Source organism: Vicugna pacos, chromosome 7 (assembly GCF_048564905.1).
Source record: "Vicugna pacos chromosome 7, VicPac4, whole genome shotgun sequence".
Taxonomy (NCBI): domain Eukaryota; kingdom Metazoa; phylum Chordata; class Mammalia; order Artiodactyla; family Camelidae; genus Vicugna; species Vicugna pacos.
In genome coordinates this window covers 57741632-57758553 of record NC_132993.1, presented here as the reverse complement: position 1 = coordinate 57758553, position 16922 = coordinate 57741632, and the positions used below count along the sequence as shown (strand labels likewise).

The following is a 16922-nucleotide window of genomic DNA, read 5'->3' as shown; positions in this document are numbered from 1 at the left end:
TTAGAGCCCTTAACAAATCACACCATTGTCAGAATCAAGAGGAGTGTGAAATTTTACATTAAAAATGATGCAAATAATCAGATTTCTTTCTCTTCTGACTATGGCTTCACTCACTATAAATTCAAGTGCAGTTTTATCACAAGTGAAATAGAGTTTATGCCGTGCTCACTGGGCATTAACTTTTCAAAACAAACTACACTGTAGAAACAATATTCCTTTCTTTGGATGCTCCCATTTTCGAATTTCATTGATCCTCAAAGTCATTGTCTTAGTTTGGTTAACAGTCATCAACTCATTGTAAACTATCCACGTAAAAATATACTTGATAGTCAAGGTTTCCTTTCCTTATTTTGTGCAGTTTTTTTTTTTTTTTTAATTTAAAGGATCACTGTAAATCTTGGAGCAGAGCAGAGCATATGATGAAAGGTGAAGGCTGTTCCTTCATCCTCCATTTGCCCACGCTGTAAAAAATAATGAAAAATGTCTGCTGCATAAGTCTATCTTCATGTTTCATCTTCAGTCCTCAACAGGAAAATCCATTTTATAACCATTTCATTGAGGAATATTTTTGTCCATTTTCATTGAAAGATATACACTTTCTGGAAGTCAAGAGGTGGGAAAAGAGAAAATAGTGCACAAGGTTAATCATCATTACATTTTGTTCACTCTTTGAAAATGATAAAAGAAGGCTTATATCTAGTTTTTCAATCAGCTTATTTGTCAAATTCTTCTGCAATACTTGGAAAGATTCTGTCTCATTGATTAATTCTGAAACCTAAGATACAAGGTAGAAATAGTAAACTTGAGATTGAAAATATAAAAATACATAGTCTAAAGATAAAATATCTTTGTATCTTAGTCAATTAGAATATCAGTTTCACAAAATTAACACATATTAAATATAGTTCATTGTGTTTTGTTGTAGAAGCTAAAATCCAACATCTCTACATTGCAGATTCACCATTTACCATGACATAAAATGAGAAAAATAATTACTAAGTTAACTTTAAGTTGTATTATTGCAAATTTGTGTTTCTTTATCAAAGATAATTTTTAAAATTAAAAATTAGCACAAGTTTTATATACAACTCCTTTGACGATCTCAATGTAACTTCAAGTTTTGGAACAAATAAAGATTTTAGGCTATAAGCTACAGACTGAAGGCACCTGGGCTGCTGAATGAACTCCTTGACTGCTATAACGGGTGGGTCCATCTCATTAAAGAATGTATTTCTTTCATAGCATCATTATGTTGCCATATAGCTTTCCTTTCTTAGTTTTTTTTTTTTCTCTTAGAGCCCATGACCAAAAGTAATGCAAATAAGATCGCCAGACTTTTGTTGCTAACCTTGAAGGATTCAATTATGTTGGAATAGTTGTTAGTAATTATTCACTCAGATCTCTAATGGTGCCCCAGTGACATAAGAGGGTTAAGGAAGCTTTCAAAATCCACAAGAGTTCCCCTACTGAGGAAGTAAACAGAACATCTTTTAAAATATATTTGAGGTGTACAGTTCATATTAGGTTCAGAAAGCACTTGCTTAATAAACTATTCTTTGTTTTGTTTTAAGATCAGAAATCTGAGAGGAAGGTCTTGTGGCAAAAAGCAGTCCACTCCAAAGAGGAAATTTATTCCCGGAGAACATTTTTATCCTGATTTTCAGAAACTCAAGATTTGTTAATCATTACTGTTTGAGTCAGTGGTAGTTTGACAAGCTTTCAAGATGTAAAGGATCAAAAGCAGAAAGTTGTTAAAGAACCGTTCTGTTGATATTTTGTTAAGTAAATGATCAAACCAATTGTGAAACTAGTGGTTCCTATGTTATTAGAGAGGAAAAAGTAGAATTAAAGAATTACCATTTCATTGAAAAACAAATTCAGCAAAAGGTTTCAATTCTAAATGAAAAGGCTTAGAAAACAACTTTGAACTAGAGTTCAAGTGGTTTTATATTTTTATTCAGGAAGCAACTATGATGGAAATAAGAAAGGAGTGAAGTCTAGATCCAGAGATTTGGGTTCTAGGGTCCTGGAATAACCTTGGGCAGGTCAACCTCTTTAAGACTACATAGTTTTAGAAAATATATACTACTCTTATCTCATGGCTCTTGAGGAGATTAAAGGAGATAATGTATGATGTGTGAAATAATTTTGCAGTATAAAGCCTTTTCATCCATCCATCCATCCATTTATTTGCTCATGCTAACATATATTAGTCCTTCACTAAATGTCTTCATGTGTGCCTATATTTTGCTTCTCAATTGATTTTTCATTGATTCTGAAAGTGCTATCTGACAGATAGAATAACAGAAAACTAAAAATGCTAAGCTTGGTCTAAGATTTTTTTTAAGTGGAAAGTATATACAAGTACAATGTTTGCATCCAATAGATAGTACAAGACTGGTCCTGATGTTGAGGTACAGATGATAAGCCTAAGATCTGGAGTAACTATGTATTAAAGCAGCAAGCACCAAAAGATGAGATTAGGGGTCTTTCTTGGTTAGTTTCAGAGAAAAGAAAAGCCATTGGGTTGGAGCAGGAATTTCCACACAAGGACACCACCATAATTAAAATGGCATGTAAAAATAAGTGACTTCTTTTCAGGAAATGGTTAGTAAATTATCCAGACTAAAACAGAGGGCTATATAAGAAAATACTAAAAGATACATTTTGGGTAGAGCCATTGCATGAAGGTAACTGAAGGTCAAAATGAGGAGCAGGAATTTGACCCACAGTCTGCTTAAAATATTCCGACAGAAGGCTTGATGAGATAATACGTGTGACTGACCTATGAAATACACAGAAAAACAATGAGAGCTGATTCTAAGGTTTAAAGGCTGTATGCAAAGAAAGTTTGGGTGCCACTAATGAAATTAGGGTAGCTGTGAATAGGACTTTGTTTGTGAGCTGGACAGGTGTTGGGAGTATTGGTGAGGTCACTCTTACATATTGAGTGTCGGGCAACAGTAGACATTTGAATGACAATGCCCTCTGGTAGCTGAAGATGTTAAGCTGCCATTTAGGTCAAAGGGGAGGGCTTAAAAAATAGAATATTGACAGCCTGGGGAAAGTTGGTCTGAGGAACCAGCATAGGAGACAAGAAGAAACTTTTAGACAGGTTAGAAAGAAACCTGGAAAGGATAGTTTGGTGGAGAATTGATGATATGAAAATTGAGAAAGTCCACTGAATTCATTTAATGTAGGCTACAGGTTACTTTAGAGTCTTATCAATGAAAGGATGGAAATAGGATTCAGGGATGCTTTGTCAGATCTCAGAGATCATGAAGCAGGAGCTACAGGTGTCTATGACATCAGGAATTTAACTGTGATTGGAAAAAGATTTTTCTTGACCAAGGGCCTTACAGTTCTCCTTTCTCCCAGAAGAGTCATTCAGAAGCTTAGAGCCATAAAGCCTAGAGTCCTGTTTTCCTGTGGGTCTGTTAATACCGTTTACCAGATCCAAAGCTGGTGGTTGTTATGATAATGGTGTTCATATTCCTTTCCTGAACTCTCCATCCCCTTTCTTCTTTTACCTGGTGCTGAAGGTGGAGGGCATAGGCAGGATCTGAGAGTCCTGAAATGGGATTCAGGATTTGGGGTGTACTTATGCAGAATGAAACTAGAATTTAGGAACACCTGGGGACTTTTTGGTACAACATCACACTTGGCCCTGGAAGTGAAGGGGGTTAATGAGTCAGTCATTGAGTAATTCATTAAGGCCAAATTTCTCATCAGCCCCTGATTCTGAGAAGAGTGTTTGAGGGCATTTGGGCTGAGAGAACTTGTGTCTTTCATCCTGAGCCTTTCACTCTGGTCCTATTCCTTTTGCTCATTTCACCAGGCTGAGATTTACCTGACATTTTTTGCAATTATGCACTATTTGAGCACTTCATAGATGAAGTTTTGTTATTCCAGACTCTTTGATATGCTCTCTTGCAAGAAGGTACACTAGGCTGTTTTCTGGACACTGTGTTTTCCAAGTGTGCCTGAAAGTTCAGTTCAATCTAGTTCAAGGTAAGGCAAGGGATACAAAAGTGAATGACACAGTTTAGTAGAGAAGATAAATGTATAAACAGCATGATGTAAATGATTAAAATATGTTTTAATGCACAGATCTCTGATAAAAGGGCAGAAGATAAAAGGTGACCCCTGAGCAGAGTTTGTAGGAAGATTAGAAGTTCACATAGAGGCTGAGTTGAGAGGATTCAAAGCAAAGGAAAGAAGGTGTGGAGGCCCCAAATTGAGACATACAGTTGTGTGTTAGAAGCTCTAAGGATCCTGCAACATGAGTGTGAAGTATGCAGTCAGGCAGGGGCCAGGAACCAGGACATGAAGATGGATGAGTAGACAGAGATGAACTGAAAATCAGTCTTCTGTGCTGAGCTGAGAAGTTTGACTTGGTTCTGTAAGCAGTGGGAAGTTGTGAAGATATTTAAACAAGTGTGTGATGTGAACACATTTTTGTTTTAGCTCTATCAGGTGGCACGGAGGAGGGCATCTGTATGGAGGTAGATGCTGAAAAGGGGAGACCAGTTAGAAGGCCATTGCCATAGATCAAGATGACTGATGATATGAGCCTGAGTCAGTAGCAGGAGCAGGAACAGAGAAAGGAGGAGAGATATGAGTGTGAATTAGGTGAAAAACTGAGAGGTGCTAGTACTTTTATTTTGAATGTGTAGGGAAAAAAAAGAAGGCATAAAAAAATCTGATTCTTAGGTTTTCCAGTAAGGTGGTGATGTCACCATTTAGTCAGCTTTGGGTATGATAATGCTGTAAAACAAAGTAATCCCAAAATATTGATGGTTAAACAATAAACATTTATTTCTTACTCTTGGATCTGCAGGACTGTAAGTCAGCTTTGCTGGCTATCTTCCAGATCACAAGGCAGGTTCTCGTTGGCCTCATGCATTTTTTCATTTCAAGACCCATGCTGAAGGATGTGGCTCTTTCCTGGTGTCTGCTATTCTCCTGCAGGAGGCTAGAGGATCAGGTAGGAACATGCTATACCTCCTGAAGGCTCTGATTAGAATTAAATGGTATCCAAAGGAAGCATTTCCTAGGAAGTAAGGAGAGAAAAAAGAAAAAAAGGGAAGAGAAGAAAGAAAGTAGTTTTGCATATATGAGGAGGTATATTCCTCCATTTCACTGTGAGGTCACTTGGTAAAGGGCATGAGCTTAGTCGTGTTATAAATTGAGAACTCCTGAATCTGTCACAGCAACTAACAGGATATGTGTGTAAAGTAATGATATAATGTGTTCAGTTTAGGCATGCTAATTCTAAGTATCTGTAAGACATCCAAGTGGACATACAGACAATTGAAGAGCTGGGTCAAGAAAAATATCAGAGCTGGATTTATGAGCTGGTTGGTTATTGGGTGTTAAGTAATAAATAAAGCTATGGAAAAAGACAGGATTGTCTAATCAGAGTGAAAAGAGAAAAAGAGTAACTGTTGAAGCCCTGAGAAGCACCAATGTGTAGTATATGAAGATGAGCAGCATGTAGATAATATGAGAAGAAATGGTCAGGGGGTCAGTCGAAGCATTGGAGAGAGGATGGTGGTACTGACTAAACTAGACAGGAGAGTTACAGGAGGAGGGAGTGGGGATGAATGGTCCAGTGACTCTGAGATTAGTTTTAAGTTTGCCTCCATGGAGAACCAGAGTGAAGAAGGAGATCTTCTGTAACCTAAGAGATTTCTTTTAAAAGTAAATTGCAGATTGATGCTCACAGAATCACTAGGGAAACAGTGGATAATGTAAATAAAATCCAAGATATGGTCCCTGGCACTCAGTAAATGGAAGGCATTATTATCCTATTGAAAACTATGATGCTTAGAGAAATTACCACCAGTTTAATAGAAAATTTGATGTTCAACCCTTTTGCTTTGAATTTTATCAAAAGCATTTTATTATTAGAACCAGAAGAAGCAGAAAAATGTAATATTATGTGATTTTTATGGCATAACCCTTGAAGTTAATCATGGTGAAATTCCAGTGTAGTTATTTTCATTAATTTGATGTTAAAAAGGGAAATTGAGAGGGTTGTTGCATCCCTGTGATATCTCTTATTTAAAAGGTGTCTAATCCAGGACACTCTTATCATTGTGATCTTAGGGCTGAAAGAGCCATTTGCTCCCTGCCTGTATAAATCATCTTGTTTTAAGATTCTGTCTTCATATTGGCAAATCAGAATAAAAGCTGAAAAAAATGGATGTTTCAAAATATCCATGTACTTTAAGTTATAGAGATGAGATATGCATTTTCAGACTTCCTTCCGATTTTCAGACAACCACAGAGCTTGCAGTATTTTCCTCATAATTTCTTCCATCTCTACGTGGTTCAGAGTCCCAGTGTTCTTCCTGGCTGAAAGCATATGCTGTATTTCGCTTTGTTAACAGAACATTGGTTATCAAGTTCTTTATCTTTAATTCTGCTTTAGGGAACTGTCAATTAATAATTCCTGGAGGGACCACCATGAAGAGTTTCTGTAATTAGATTATAATGCAGAGGTTTGCTTAGTCACAGTATTTTAAAAATTTTTAATTATGATTTTTGGGCACTGACCTCAATCTTCCCATCTTTTACATTCAACTGCCTTTTAAATGCTGATTTTCTTCCATTTCTCTTATTGTGTTCATTCCCCTTTTTAAAGTCTGTGAGTATAATTAAAACTACTCTACCTTTGAGAACCTTCTGTCCTCATCTAGCAGAATAAATGAAATATGGATACAAAGACTGAGCATATAAATTACCTCTAAAAAAGAAAATGCCTTCTACGTAAAGCTTTTTGATTCCCTTTAATATATATTTTTTTAATTCCAAAGTTTGATGGCTATTGTTTCTCTCTACTCCAGTGAGCTTGTTATTAAAGCATTCTTGTAAAGGTAATTTAGCACACCACATGCCTCATAGTTATTAACCAAGTTCTACTATATTCAATAATATCAAATCACTTTGCAAACGATACTTCCTTCCAGTAGCAAAATAGCTTGGGTGTGGAGGGGCTGGGGGTTTCTTAATTGTCCTGAGTGACATTCACGAATGCTGTGAAAGTAGCGGAAATAGCTTTGGGTCTTTTAAACAAATATTCATAAGTATAATAAAGATGCCACTCTGAGTGTAGATTCTCATAAATCAGTGACATCAAAAATATGTGCGGAACAATTTGTATGGAAAAAATAATGTAATTAATACAACAGAGCCAACCTTTGACCTAGAAGAAAGGATATAAGGATGGCGCAGAGAAGAAATGTTCCAAACGGCCTTGACTCAAACCCACAAACACACTTACTTACCTTAAAATATCTGAAATGTGCTGAACAGAATATATTCTTTTAAACTGTCAATATTTTTGAAAATCATAGTGCAGTATTCAGTTGTTATTTGTGAAGTGAGTTTTTTAAACCAGATTTGACTCCACATTTAATCATACAAAAGTAGAAAAAAGTTATTTTAGAACTGAAAGGCACTTTAGATATCATCTAACTCTACTTCTTTATTATATAGGGGAAGGTTCTGAGGCCAGGGGAACCTTCAGGTACTTTCCCAAGGTCATACAACATGTAAATACCAGGTAATACTGAGGTCAAGGCAGATGGATAGTGCATGCTTTATAAGTTTTTTGGCACTATTAGGGGAAAGATAGGTACAATAAACTTACTGTGTACAAAATGATATAATTTGGCCTGAAGCTTAAGCAAGGCCACAGCTAGGTGCTTCGTAACAACGTATTTACTTGGATTTTGGGTAAAAGATGATGATATTCATGCATTTTTAAGATAGGTTCATTTTAGGGCAGAGTTTCATAGAACTCAAAGTTAATCTCTTTCTTTCTTTTCCCCAAGCCCAAGATAATTCAAATTTTCAACTCCCGTCCTCCCTCTCTCCCTCAGGAAAAAAGAATCATACAAATGAATTACAAGAAATCAACCAAAACAGCTAATTACAGTTAACAGGATTATCAGTTTATTTCAGATGAATTCTAATTTTAATTCTTTCTAGTTCTAATTATCAGGAAAATTGTTTAGTATCAATGTTTCCTTTTGAAGTCAGCCAACTTTTATCCTTCTAAAAATATATTTCTTGGAGATAAATATATGCTATTCCTTTATAATATTCATTTCAGAATGGATCAGGTAGACTTGGGGGAAAGTTGAGGGCAGAGAACTGTGTTTTACTGTGGTTGTAATTCTTGCTAAGTTTATATGGGTATTAAGTTGCATCACACAAAATTTAGAGAATGATTTCTGAAATGATTCTCAACATGACTAAAGTATGAAAAAAATGGCATGAAGACTACACTCTTTAAGGATAATCACACCTTTGTTCTATCCTGGTAAGGCTGGCTATGGATGAATTCTGAGTGCTTTTTAGAGTAGGGTACTAAACAGAGGAATATATGAGAATTATGCCTTTACTGTTTTTAGTTCTTTTTAAAGTAGATGATAGGACAGAAGGAGGGTGAACAAGCCATCCTTGTCTCCCTTACCACCATCCCCCACCAATATGATGTCACTAATATTGGAAAGGTTTAGCAGAAACAATGGTAAGTTTTTCAGTGTTGCTTGGCTTAGTGTCCTTTTCTGATTGAGTACTACAGGAGATGAAAACTCCTACAAAGAGACAAAAAATGACAATCTACTGCTGTTTCATATCCCAGGCCAAATGTCTCATAGGATCCATCAGAGTTGAATGTCAGGACAGAAGGTCTCAGGTCATTACCATAAAAAGCTCTTTGGCACCCTGTGTCATAGAACAAAGTGTCAGACCAGTTCCCTTTACTAGGTACCTGTGGTGCTTTTCTTAAATAATCAGTCCCATTCAGACAGAGATTTTAAGGTCTGTGATCGTCTTTCTATTTCACAAGCAGTAATTTTTTTTAAAGGCTAAATGGCACTAGAGGCAGAATGTTTTTGAAGTGAGGTTTAGAAAAAGAACTTAGTCTATCCCAAAGCTGGCCTGATTCTTTCTCATTTTTCCCAAAGGTCAGATGCAAGTTCAGCTCTGACAGCATTGAACTTGGGCATGTGGGTAGGGGCAAGCAACATTCACTCCAGCTCCACACTCCAGCAGGGGAGAGCCTGGCAGCTAATGTACAAGTGGGGATCAATTTTAGGATGCCTCCCAAATCCCAGAGAGTGGAACCAGACAAAATTTCCTTTGCCCTACTTGGACTTTCAGCCTCAGGTATGGGTGCTTATTTTTCTTTTTGTAACTTTTTATGAGCATGAAAAACCTGGTAAGTGAAGATAGCCAAGATAACATTGCAACTATGCTATATATAAATGTGTATTTTTTCTAAAGTACATTTTCAGAGTCCCAATTAGAAAATGTGCTTCACAGCCTTACTCTGCATATGCCCCAATGAATTCTAAGAGGTCACAGAGGCAGAGTACAACTTATGAGATTAGAAGAGCTTGCTCTTTAAAGAGCTATTTTTAGCTTGGAAGGGAGAGTGTGGGCCTCAAAGTGCCTGGCAGATATGTCCTACAGTGGGATTCTAAATTGGAGGTCTGATTCCAGGCCAAGGTCTCAGTAGAGCTCCTCCTGCGTTTGCTCTAGTAAAGGATGGTTCTGTTGATTGTCACTTCTCTGTTGTTGGGTGAGGGGTTCCCCAGCGTTCCCCCAGGGGAACTCAACCTTTGCTCTCCTGCGACCTCTTGTGTAGAGCTTACATTGGTACATTGTGTCTGGGCCCCAACTGACCTAAGCAGAAACGATAAAGCCTGAGGTGTCCAATAGCCACGCTCGAGGAAAGGACTCCCGAGACTCATTAAAAATCACGATTCTATTTTGATGGCCACTAACTCGGGGTCCTAAGATAAATTTCAATGCAACACTTACATAGAACTGCCATCCTGCAGAGTGCATCATTCGCAGGCTCTGGTGAAAGGCAGGCTTAGAGAGGTAGTCAGCCTCACTCAGACTTGTGGTCTGAGTCTGGGAGTCACTGAGGAGGTGCTGGCGGCCCCGCACGCATGAGAGGGCCTGGGCCCGGGGTCTCACCGGATATACGCGAAGCTGGCTTGAGGGTTGTGCGCTGGACAGGGTGAAAGGGAGAAGAAAAGGACAAGGTTTGACAGGGAATGGCGAGGGTGAGTGAGGAAGAGACACAGATATACAGAGGCAGAGAGAGTCAGAAATCCTGAGAGACACAGAAGGAGGCAGAAAGATGCCGAGGCACAAGCAAGGAGTAAAAGAAAGAGAAAGGAAATAGAAGAGGAAGGAGGTATCTCTATTTTAGTAAAAGACAGAGACAGCAAGGTGGAGATTGAAGAAGAGACAGTGAGAGTCAGAATGAAGAGGCGGAGACTGGGAGATGCTGGTTGAGTAGGAGGTGTTAGGATGGAGGGAGGTAGCAAAGCTTGAAGCATTCCCCATTGCGCCCCCACCTCCACTCCCAGGCGGCCCACCCCTCCTCTCGCTTGGCCCAGCCCGCGGCTAGGAGTCGAACGCGCAAGGTCGCCCAGTCCTCTCGGCTGTCGAGCGCTGAATGGCTGGCGGTCCACAGCGCCCGGGTCTCCGGCCTCGCAGCCACAGGTCCGCGGCACCCCGCGTAGGCGCCCAAGGCGAGCGGAGGAGCCCTGCACCTTCCTGCTCCCATCCCCGCCCTACGCACCGCCCCTCTGTACTTCCCGCCACTCCTCTGGCGAGCGCAGTCTTCCTCACGTCCCCCGGGAAAGGGGCACTGCCGCCACCAGAAACACCGCAGGAGCCACTTCTCTCGGCGGGCCCAGCACGCCGAGAGCCTAGGAGCGCGATCCATTTACATGGGGTATTAATTGGTCTATGAGGAATCGTTTACCCACGTGCCGAAGTAATTGCCCAAGTCGGGAAGGTAGGCGAGCCGAACGGCTGACCTACGGAGAGAGCATCACGGCAGCATCGGCGCCAAGAACCCCAGGGCACTCCAGAGCGTCCCCCAGTGGCCAGGCAGGACCAGGGACAGACCCTGCAACTACGCTCCTGAGTGGCTCCGGGCGCTTCTCAGTGTCGCTGGTAGAGGTGCAGCTGCTGAGAGCGCTAGGATCCTTCGGGTTTTGGCCACCCCACCCCTCCCTCAGAAACTCGGAGTGCTTGCGCCTGTTGTGTGGCTTTTTTTTTTCTTCCGAAAGGGCAGTGTTTTATCTCTCAAGTTCAAGTCCTGAGGACTTGCCCAGTCTCCTCCCCTTAAGTCATTTTTACCGTCCTTCGGCAGCCTCAGGAAGTAGGGAGCCTTGGACTGCATGTCCCAGAGCCAAAGCATGTAGTCCCGGTCCGTCCGGCGCAGTAGCCCAGCGCATTCTCTTCTCTCCCTCCCTTTCTCTCTTCCTCTATTTACTCCTCTACTGCCCCCTCCCTCTCTTGCCTCTTAAGTTTCCTGCACCGTGAATCCAACTGTGCTAAGCTTAGGCTCCCGCGGAACCAGTCCTTAGCGCGACCCGGGCACTGGAACGCCGACTCTGCAAGTCTGGACGAGACAGAAGGACCGGTCCGCGCTCGAGCGTGGAGATGAAGCGCCAGGGAGGGCATGTCCGGGGCGCCGGAGACGCCAGGCCCCAGTAGCTTCTCCATGGAGTCTATCCAGAGCGGTCCCTGCTCGCCGGATTCGTCCCCAGTTCTGTGTGGTACGTACCTTTTTTCCTCCACAGTCCTGGGGTGGGGGATGCCTTGGGGTGTGGTGGTGGGGCACCAGGAAAGGGCAGTGGGGAAAGCCACCGTTTAGGGGACGGTGCGCCTGGCCGGTGACCCTCACAGACCAGAGCAGGCTTCCACTTTAGAAGTTAGGGACTGGCTGTGCCCCTTGGCTCGAAAAAAAGTAGTATGTGTATTTGCGCTTGTACCTTTGTGAGTGCAGGAGGCTCGAATGGGTAAACTGAGCCCGACTTTCCTGTATGCAAATTGCACCCCCTTTCCCCAACCCCCACCCCCACTAAACGCGTGGAGATACCCGGCACCTAATCCTGGTCAGCTCTACCTACCTCTTCATCTTCCAGCGCCCCCCTCGCTCAATCCCTCTAGCTTGCTCTCCCTCTCTCTTTCTTTCTTCATCTCTCTCTGCTGATGTGTACGTGTGAGAGCACTGCCAGGGCTGGCTAAGAACCAGCCGCCGCCTTCAGTCCCAGCCGCCCGGCCATCAAACACTAGAGCAGGTCTCTCTGCCGGAGACGTTTGGGCTCTGAACCAGCCTGCACGCGGCTCTGTGTGCCCTGCCACCTTCTGGCTCCACGGCCCAGGAACTCGCACCTAAGGAGCGCAGGGCACAAGGAGCACCTCATCCTCTCACCCTTCTGCCCGTCTGCCTGCGGACCTCGCGCTGGGGGGTTTCCGGCGTTGGATTTACTCGCTTTTCAATTTTTCCTGCCCACTCCCTTCTTTGAGTTTTTTTTTTTTTTGGTCCAACCCTCCCGCCACGACCCCCTTTTCCCGCTTGGTCGCCAAGCCTAACCTTGCCCGCGTGGTCATGGGATGTCTAATTTCATTTGTATCTAGGCTGCTGAGAGCGCTCCTTGCTCTGTAAAGTGGATGTCAGGTGGATCTATGTTTTTGAAGGAACAAAGACTCAGCGAAGGCACCGCCGAGGAAGTTTGAGACGCGGGAGGATGCAGGCTGCGTGCTGGTACGTGCTTCTCCTCCTGCAGCCCACCATCTACTTGGTAAGTCGCTGCCGATCCTGCGCCCCCGCAATCCCACCCTGGTGGCGAGGCCAGGCAACTGGGGGCGCGCGGGAGGAGGGTGAGGCCGCCAGTTCAGTGAGAGCAGCGTTCCTAGAAGCGACTGTGTTGGAACAACTTTGACAAGCTGGCCTCCCGATCCCTGTGAGATTTTCTGGGGTTCCCACCCCATTTCCTGCTCCAGTATCCCCTCTCCTGTGCGTGATTTTGAACAACGTCTAGGGCGACCTAGATATCCAGAAACCGAGAAGATAGTGGGATGGGGCGCTTTATGGGGAGAGATGGAAAAGAGAAGGGGTGGAGGACAGAGAGCTCGCATTAGTTTATCCAGAGTTAAACGAAAGGAAATGGAGGTGGAGAGTGGAAAGCAATGAATCTGCCCAGGTCAGTGACTTTGAAAGTGAATCCACCCACCTAGCCCCCAGCTTGGAGATGTGGCACAAAAAGAAGTGTAGGTTACTTTGTTCGACTTGTAGGGTTCAGACAGGACAAGTTTAACTGTCAGATAGGAGCACCATAAGCGTCCAGGTAGAGTTAGGTCAGAGATGCTCTGGGAAACATGCCGCACCGCACTTCCCAATTTCTCCTTTCTTTCAAATAACCGAACCTCAGTTCCAGTGCTGAGCCCCTTATAGCAGACTTTGTCACTGGGGAGAGAATTCTGAACAGAGGCGCCATCCAGGTCCTCCTGTAGCCGAGTTTTTGGGGGTCTGGACTTTACACTCTGTTGGAACTGGGGTTTGGAGGGTGTGTTGAGGGAAACACCTTATTGTGGCAGCAGTGGATTGGTAGCTGTGGGCACCACGCGGAGCCTAGACAGTGCAGTTTCTCTGGTCTGGCTTCAGGGAGGGCCATGGACAATCTTATCCTGCTGGTGAAGTTGTGCTCAGTGCGCAGAACCCTATAGCCCACCTCTGGGTCTCAGGAGTACACTGAGGGTTCTGTGTGCTCTGACTAGGGGTGAGAAGCACTGAGGCAACCTGATGTGGTTGGGTAAACGGGAGTTGGGGGGCAGTGCCTTCTCTTAATCCCAAGGGATTCAGAACCCACAATCCTGGGAGCAAAAGCATTGCCATTCCTGCAATTGAGAGCATTTGCCAGCCGTTGCCCTTGTGCACGTGACTGCAGGGCTGCTAGTTGTGTCAACTCTGTGTATGTTAATGAATGTGTATGTAAACATGTGTGAATATGTTTGTGAGGGTGTGAGTATGTAATGGATTTCAGTTTGAATCCAAGAACCCTCAGCGTTGCCTGTCTTTGCACCTTTATTGCCTTAGCATAGCAGCAGTGGACGCCAGAGGGCGCTGCGCATCAGTGTCCTCGCCTACAGGACACCTTGGGGTAAACAGGTGAAAGCCAGGGCAGCCAATCCAAAAGAACGGTCTTTCTGATTGTCACCGAAGTCTGCCTTCCCCGGCTAGAACGCAGACAGAATGCAAAAAGTGTCCTTCCCATTTCCCATCTGCAATCATTCTTGCCCCTACCTGTGTCCAGTAAACCCACTGACATTGAGAGCTTAGAGACAGAGGACAGAAAGTTTGGCCAGAGGAAATACAGAAATTGTTTATTGAAAGAAGGGGAGGGACCGCAAAGTGAAGGCTACGGAGGGGAAGTATTAACGATTGCCTTGACCAAGGAAACCCTCCTGCTCCTCTCCTCTGCATACCTTTACACAGCACCTGAACCTCAGGACTGTTCTTATGTCCTTGAAGTATTCTCACACACACGGCAAAAACTTGCGGCTGTGGCGCAGTTTATTGCCTGGAGCAAGTATTTCGATAGTCTAGAAAATAATCTATCAAAAGCAGAAGTGAAATCAATACGTTGTGTTAAATTTTAAATGTGTTTGTTGGCAGTTAAACCGTTTTCCACTCATTACAACAACGGTGCTGGATTTATTCTAATGCGCTGCGTTCTCAACAACAAGCGCATTAATTCTCCTTTAATTGTAAACTGGGAGCATTTGAAAACCATTCAGTGTGCAAATTATGCTGATTCAATTACCGTTTAGTTACAGACTTCATTACCTGAATGCCTTTTGGCAATACAGAGAAAGGAGACAATTTTTCCAATTTCACTCAAAACAATACGAAATGTGAACAATAAAACAGAGAAGGCGATTTAGAAGTCCATTCTTTTCTCTCTGATCTAAAGTTGTTTTGTGTGTCGGGGATTGGAAGCCACATGCACCACCAAAACAAAAGGCTGGTGGCTGTGACCCAAGGCAATATTTCCAGGGTTTGTAGTCCCATCATTATTTGTCCGCAGAATCCCGAGCTGTTTTCCTGGAGGAGGAAGAAGCTGACTTTTACCATGAAAATGAATTTAGAAGGGTGAATTGGGCAGTCAGGACAGGTTGGTTTTAGGCAAGTAAAGAAGAAACCCTTGATTAAATCTCTCGGGCAGTGAAATAGACCAAGAAGTGGTCAAAGCTGCTTTCTCCATCTATTTTATTAAATACCAGATACAGTAACTGAATTTGTCATTCATTTGTAGCCACACCCCAGAATATCCCAGACCTTTGCAAGAAACTACAGTAGATGCCTGCAGGTTGTCAGGAGCTGGTTTAAGTTACACTCCAAAAAGGCAGAGTGGCAGAACCATTATTTTATTTTATTTTTTCCCTTGAATTGACATAAGCTAGGAGGGAGTTCAATGAGTAATTTTTTGTCTTTATGGACTCACGTCACAAGTTAAGTGACAGGGGCACTCCATTTTTACATTGCCTTCTAGCTGATATCATAGTGCACCTTTCTCTTTAAGCTCCTTGAATCCTGCTTTTATTTCCCAAGGAGTAATCACATTATGTTCAAGGAGCAAGATTTGTTTAGGTATTTCCTATACAAAAATATTTAGGCTTCTGCTTATAGAGAAATCCCTTAAATACCAAATTTGGGATGATTTTTAAAAAATGAAAAACAATTTTCTATGCTCCGTATTTAACCTTCAGTTCCTTGCCTATATTTATTTTAGGTGAATGTTCTCAAAGTATGTTTCTTGACTAAGGGTACTTCTAGGTTGAATACCTCTTCTAGATTGAGGGTTTTGAGTCTTTTTGTGTTTATTGAGAAATAGGTCCATCCTATTTCAAACTAGAAGCTTATTTTAGTACTGCAATGGGAAGTTAATTAGAAATGTGTCTGCAAAGTTACCTTCTGAAGCATATTAGCCAGGATACTCAAAAATCACCACAGGGCTAACTCCAGCCGTAAATGCAGGGAAGTGGGAAATTATTTTTTTAAAAAAAGCAGGGAAATCTTCTGTTTGCTCAATGTTGTTGAGTTGCAGATTTAAAAGTCTGAATTCAGCAGGAGAGGAACCTATGGTGTAACAATACTTGTTAAAATTTTTTTTTCAAAGTCCTGCAATCTTTGTTCTCTTGTCAGTTCTAGACTGTTTCCAGGATATTTTCAGTATGATATAATGGGGTAACAGACTATAGAATTTTAGCAGAACTGAAGCACACGCTGGATAAACTAGGGAAATGTGGTTTCTCTCTCTGAAGAATGAGGGGTCCTAAGCTGAGTTATTCTCAGTGGAACAAGCTGAAGGACAAGCATGGGCACACAGGGAGGACACCTACCAGCAGAAGCCAGAGGTGCCCTGCTTGGGGGCTCACCTGTGGCAATTTTCAGAGTCAAGAATGAAGTCTACTGAGCACTCCCAGGACACGTTAACAAAAAAGTTACTCAGGACTTGAGTCCAGAGATTTTAACAAGAGATTGAATGATGTTATTGTGGTCAAGTCATACATCCACAGTCTGTTATAATGAGGAGAGGCCTCTTGCCCTCCAATTTAGTTCCCATTATTTCTGTTAGGAAATAAATTTGCTAATAATCTGGTTGCTTTTTTAATCAATCCTGGCAAAAATGGAAAGTTCTTTTTAAAACTTGGGCTTAAAATATTTTGAGTCATTTGTTCCCTCAAATTTAGGGTATCCTTAAAATATTAATTCAACAGTAATTGTTTAATAGAAATTAAAGAATGATTAATAAATCCATGGAATACTACCTCTACACTGTTAGAAGCCAGACTATTTGGATGCATTCCATTCATTATGCAGGTAACTTGTTAAGAAATGTGGGAGCTGAGGGAAGAGCAGCAGCAAAGAGACCACCAATATCTATTCTTTGCACTAGGTATATGTACTTCCCATCCTTTGAAAAGTAAGCCAGCTGCCCACTGAGCATTTAAATCAGTTTCAGCTTATTTCTGAAAAGAAAAGCACATTAACTACCTAACAGGGGCTATTCAGTGTTCTCTATTAATTA

At 42.1% G+C, this 16922-nt stretch overlaps 1 protein-coding gene across 2 annotated transcripts in view; it reads left to right on the top strand.

Annotated features, from left to right (window-relative positions):
• NXPH1 (neurexophilin 1) overlaps positions 1–16922 on the top strand; it is a 908922-nt gene that overhangs the window by 84775 nt on the left and 807225 nt on the right. For both annotated transcript variants that reach the window (XM_072964922.1, XM_006207598.4), the window contains 3 exons: positions 4841–4987; positions 11353–11603; positions 12469–12632. In XM_072964922.1, the coding sequence (XP_072821023.1) occupies positions 12579–12632 (54 nt within the window). In that variant the 5' untranslated portion in view covers positions 4841–4987; positions 11353–11603; positions 12469–12578. The remainder of the gene's footprint in view (positions 1–4840; positions 4988–11352; positions 11604–12468; positions 12633–16922) is intronic.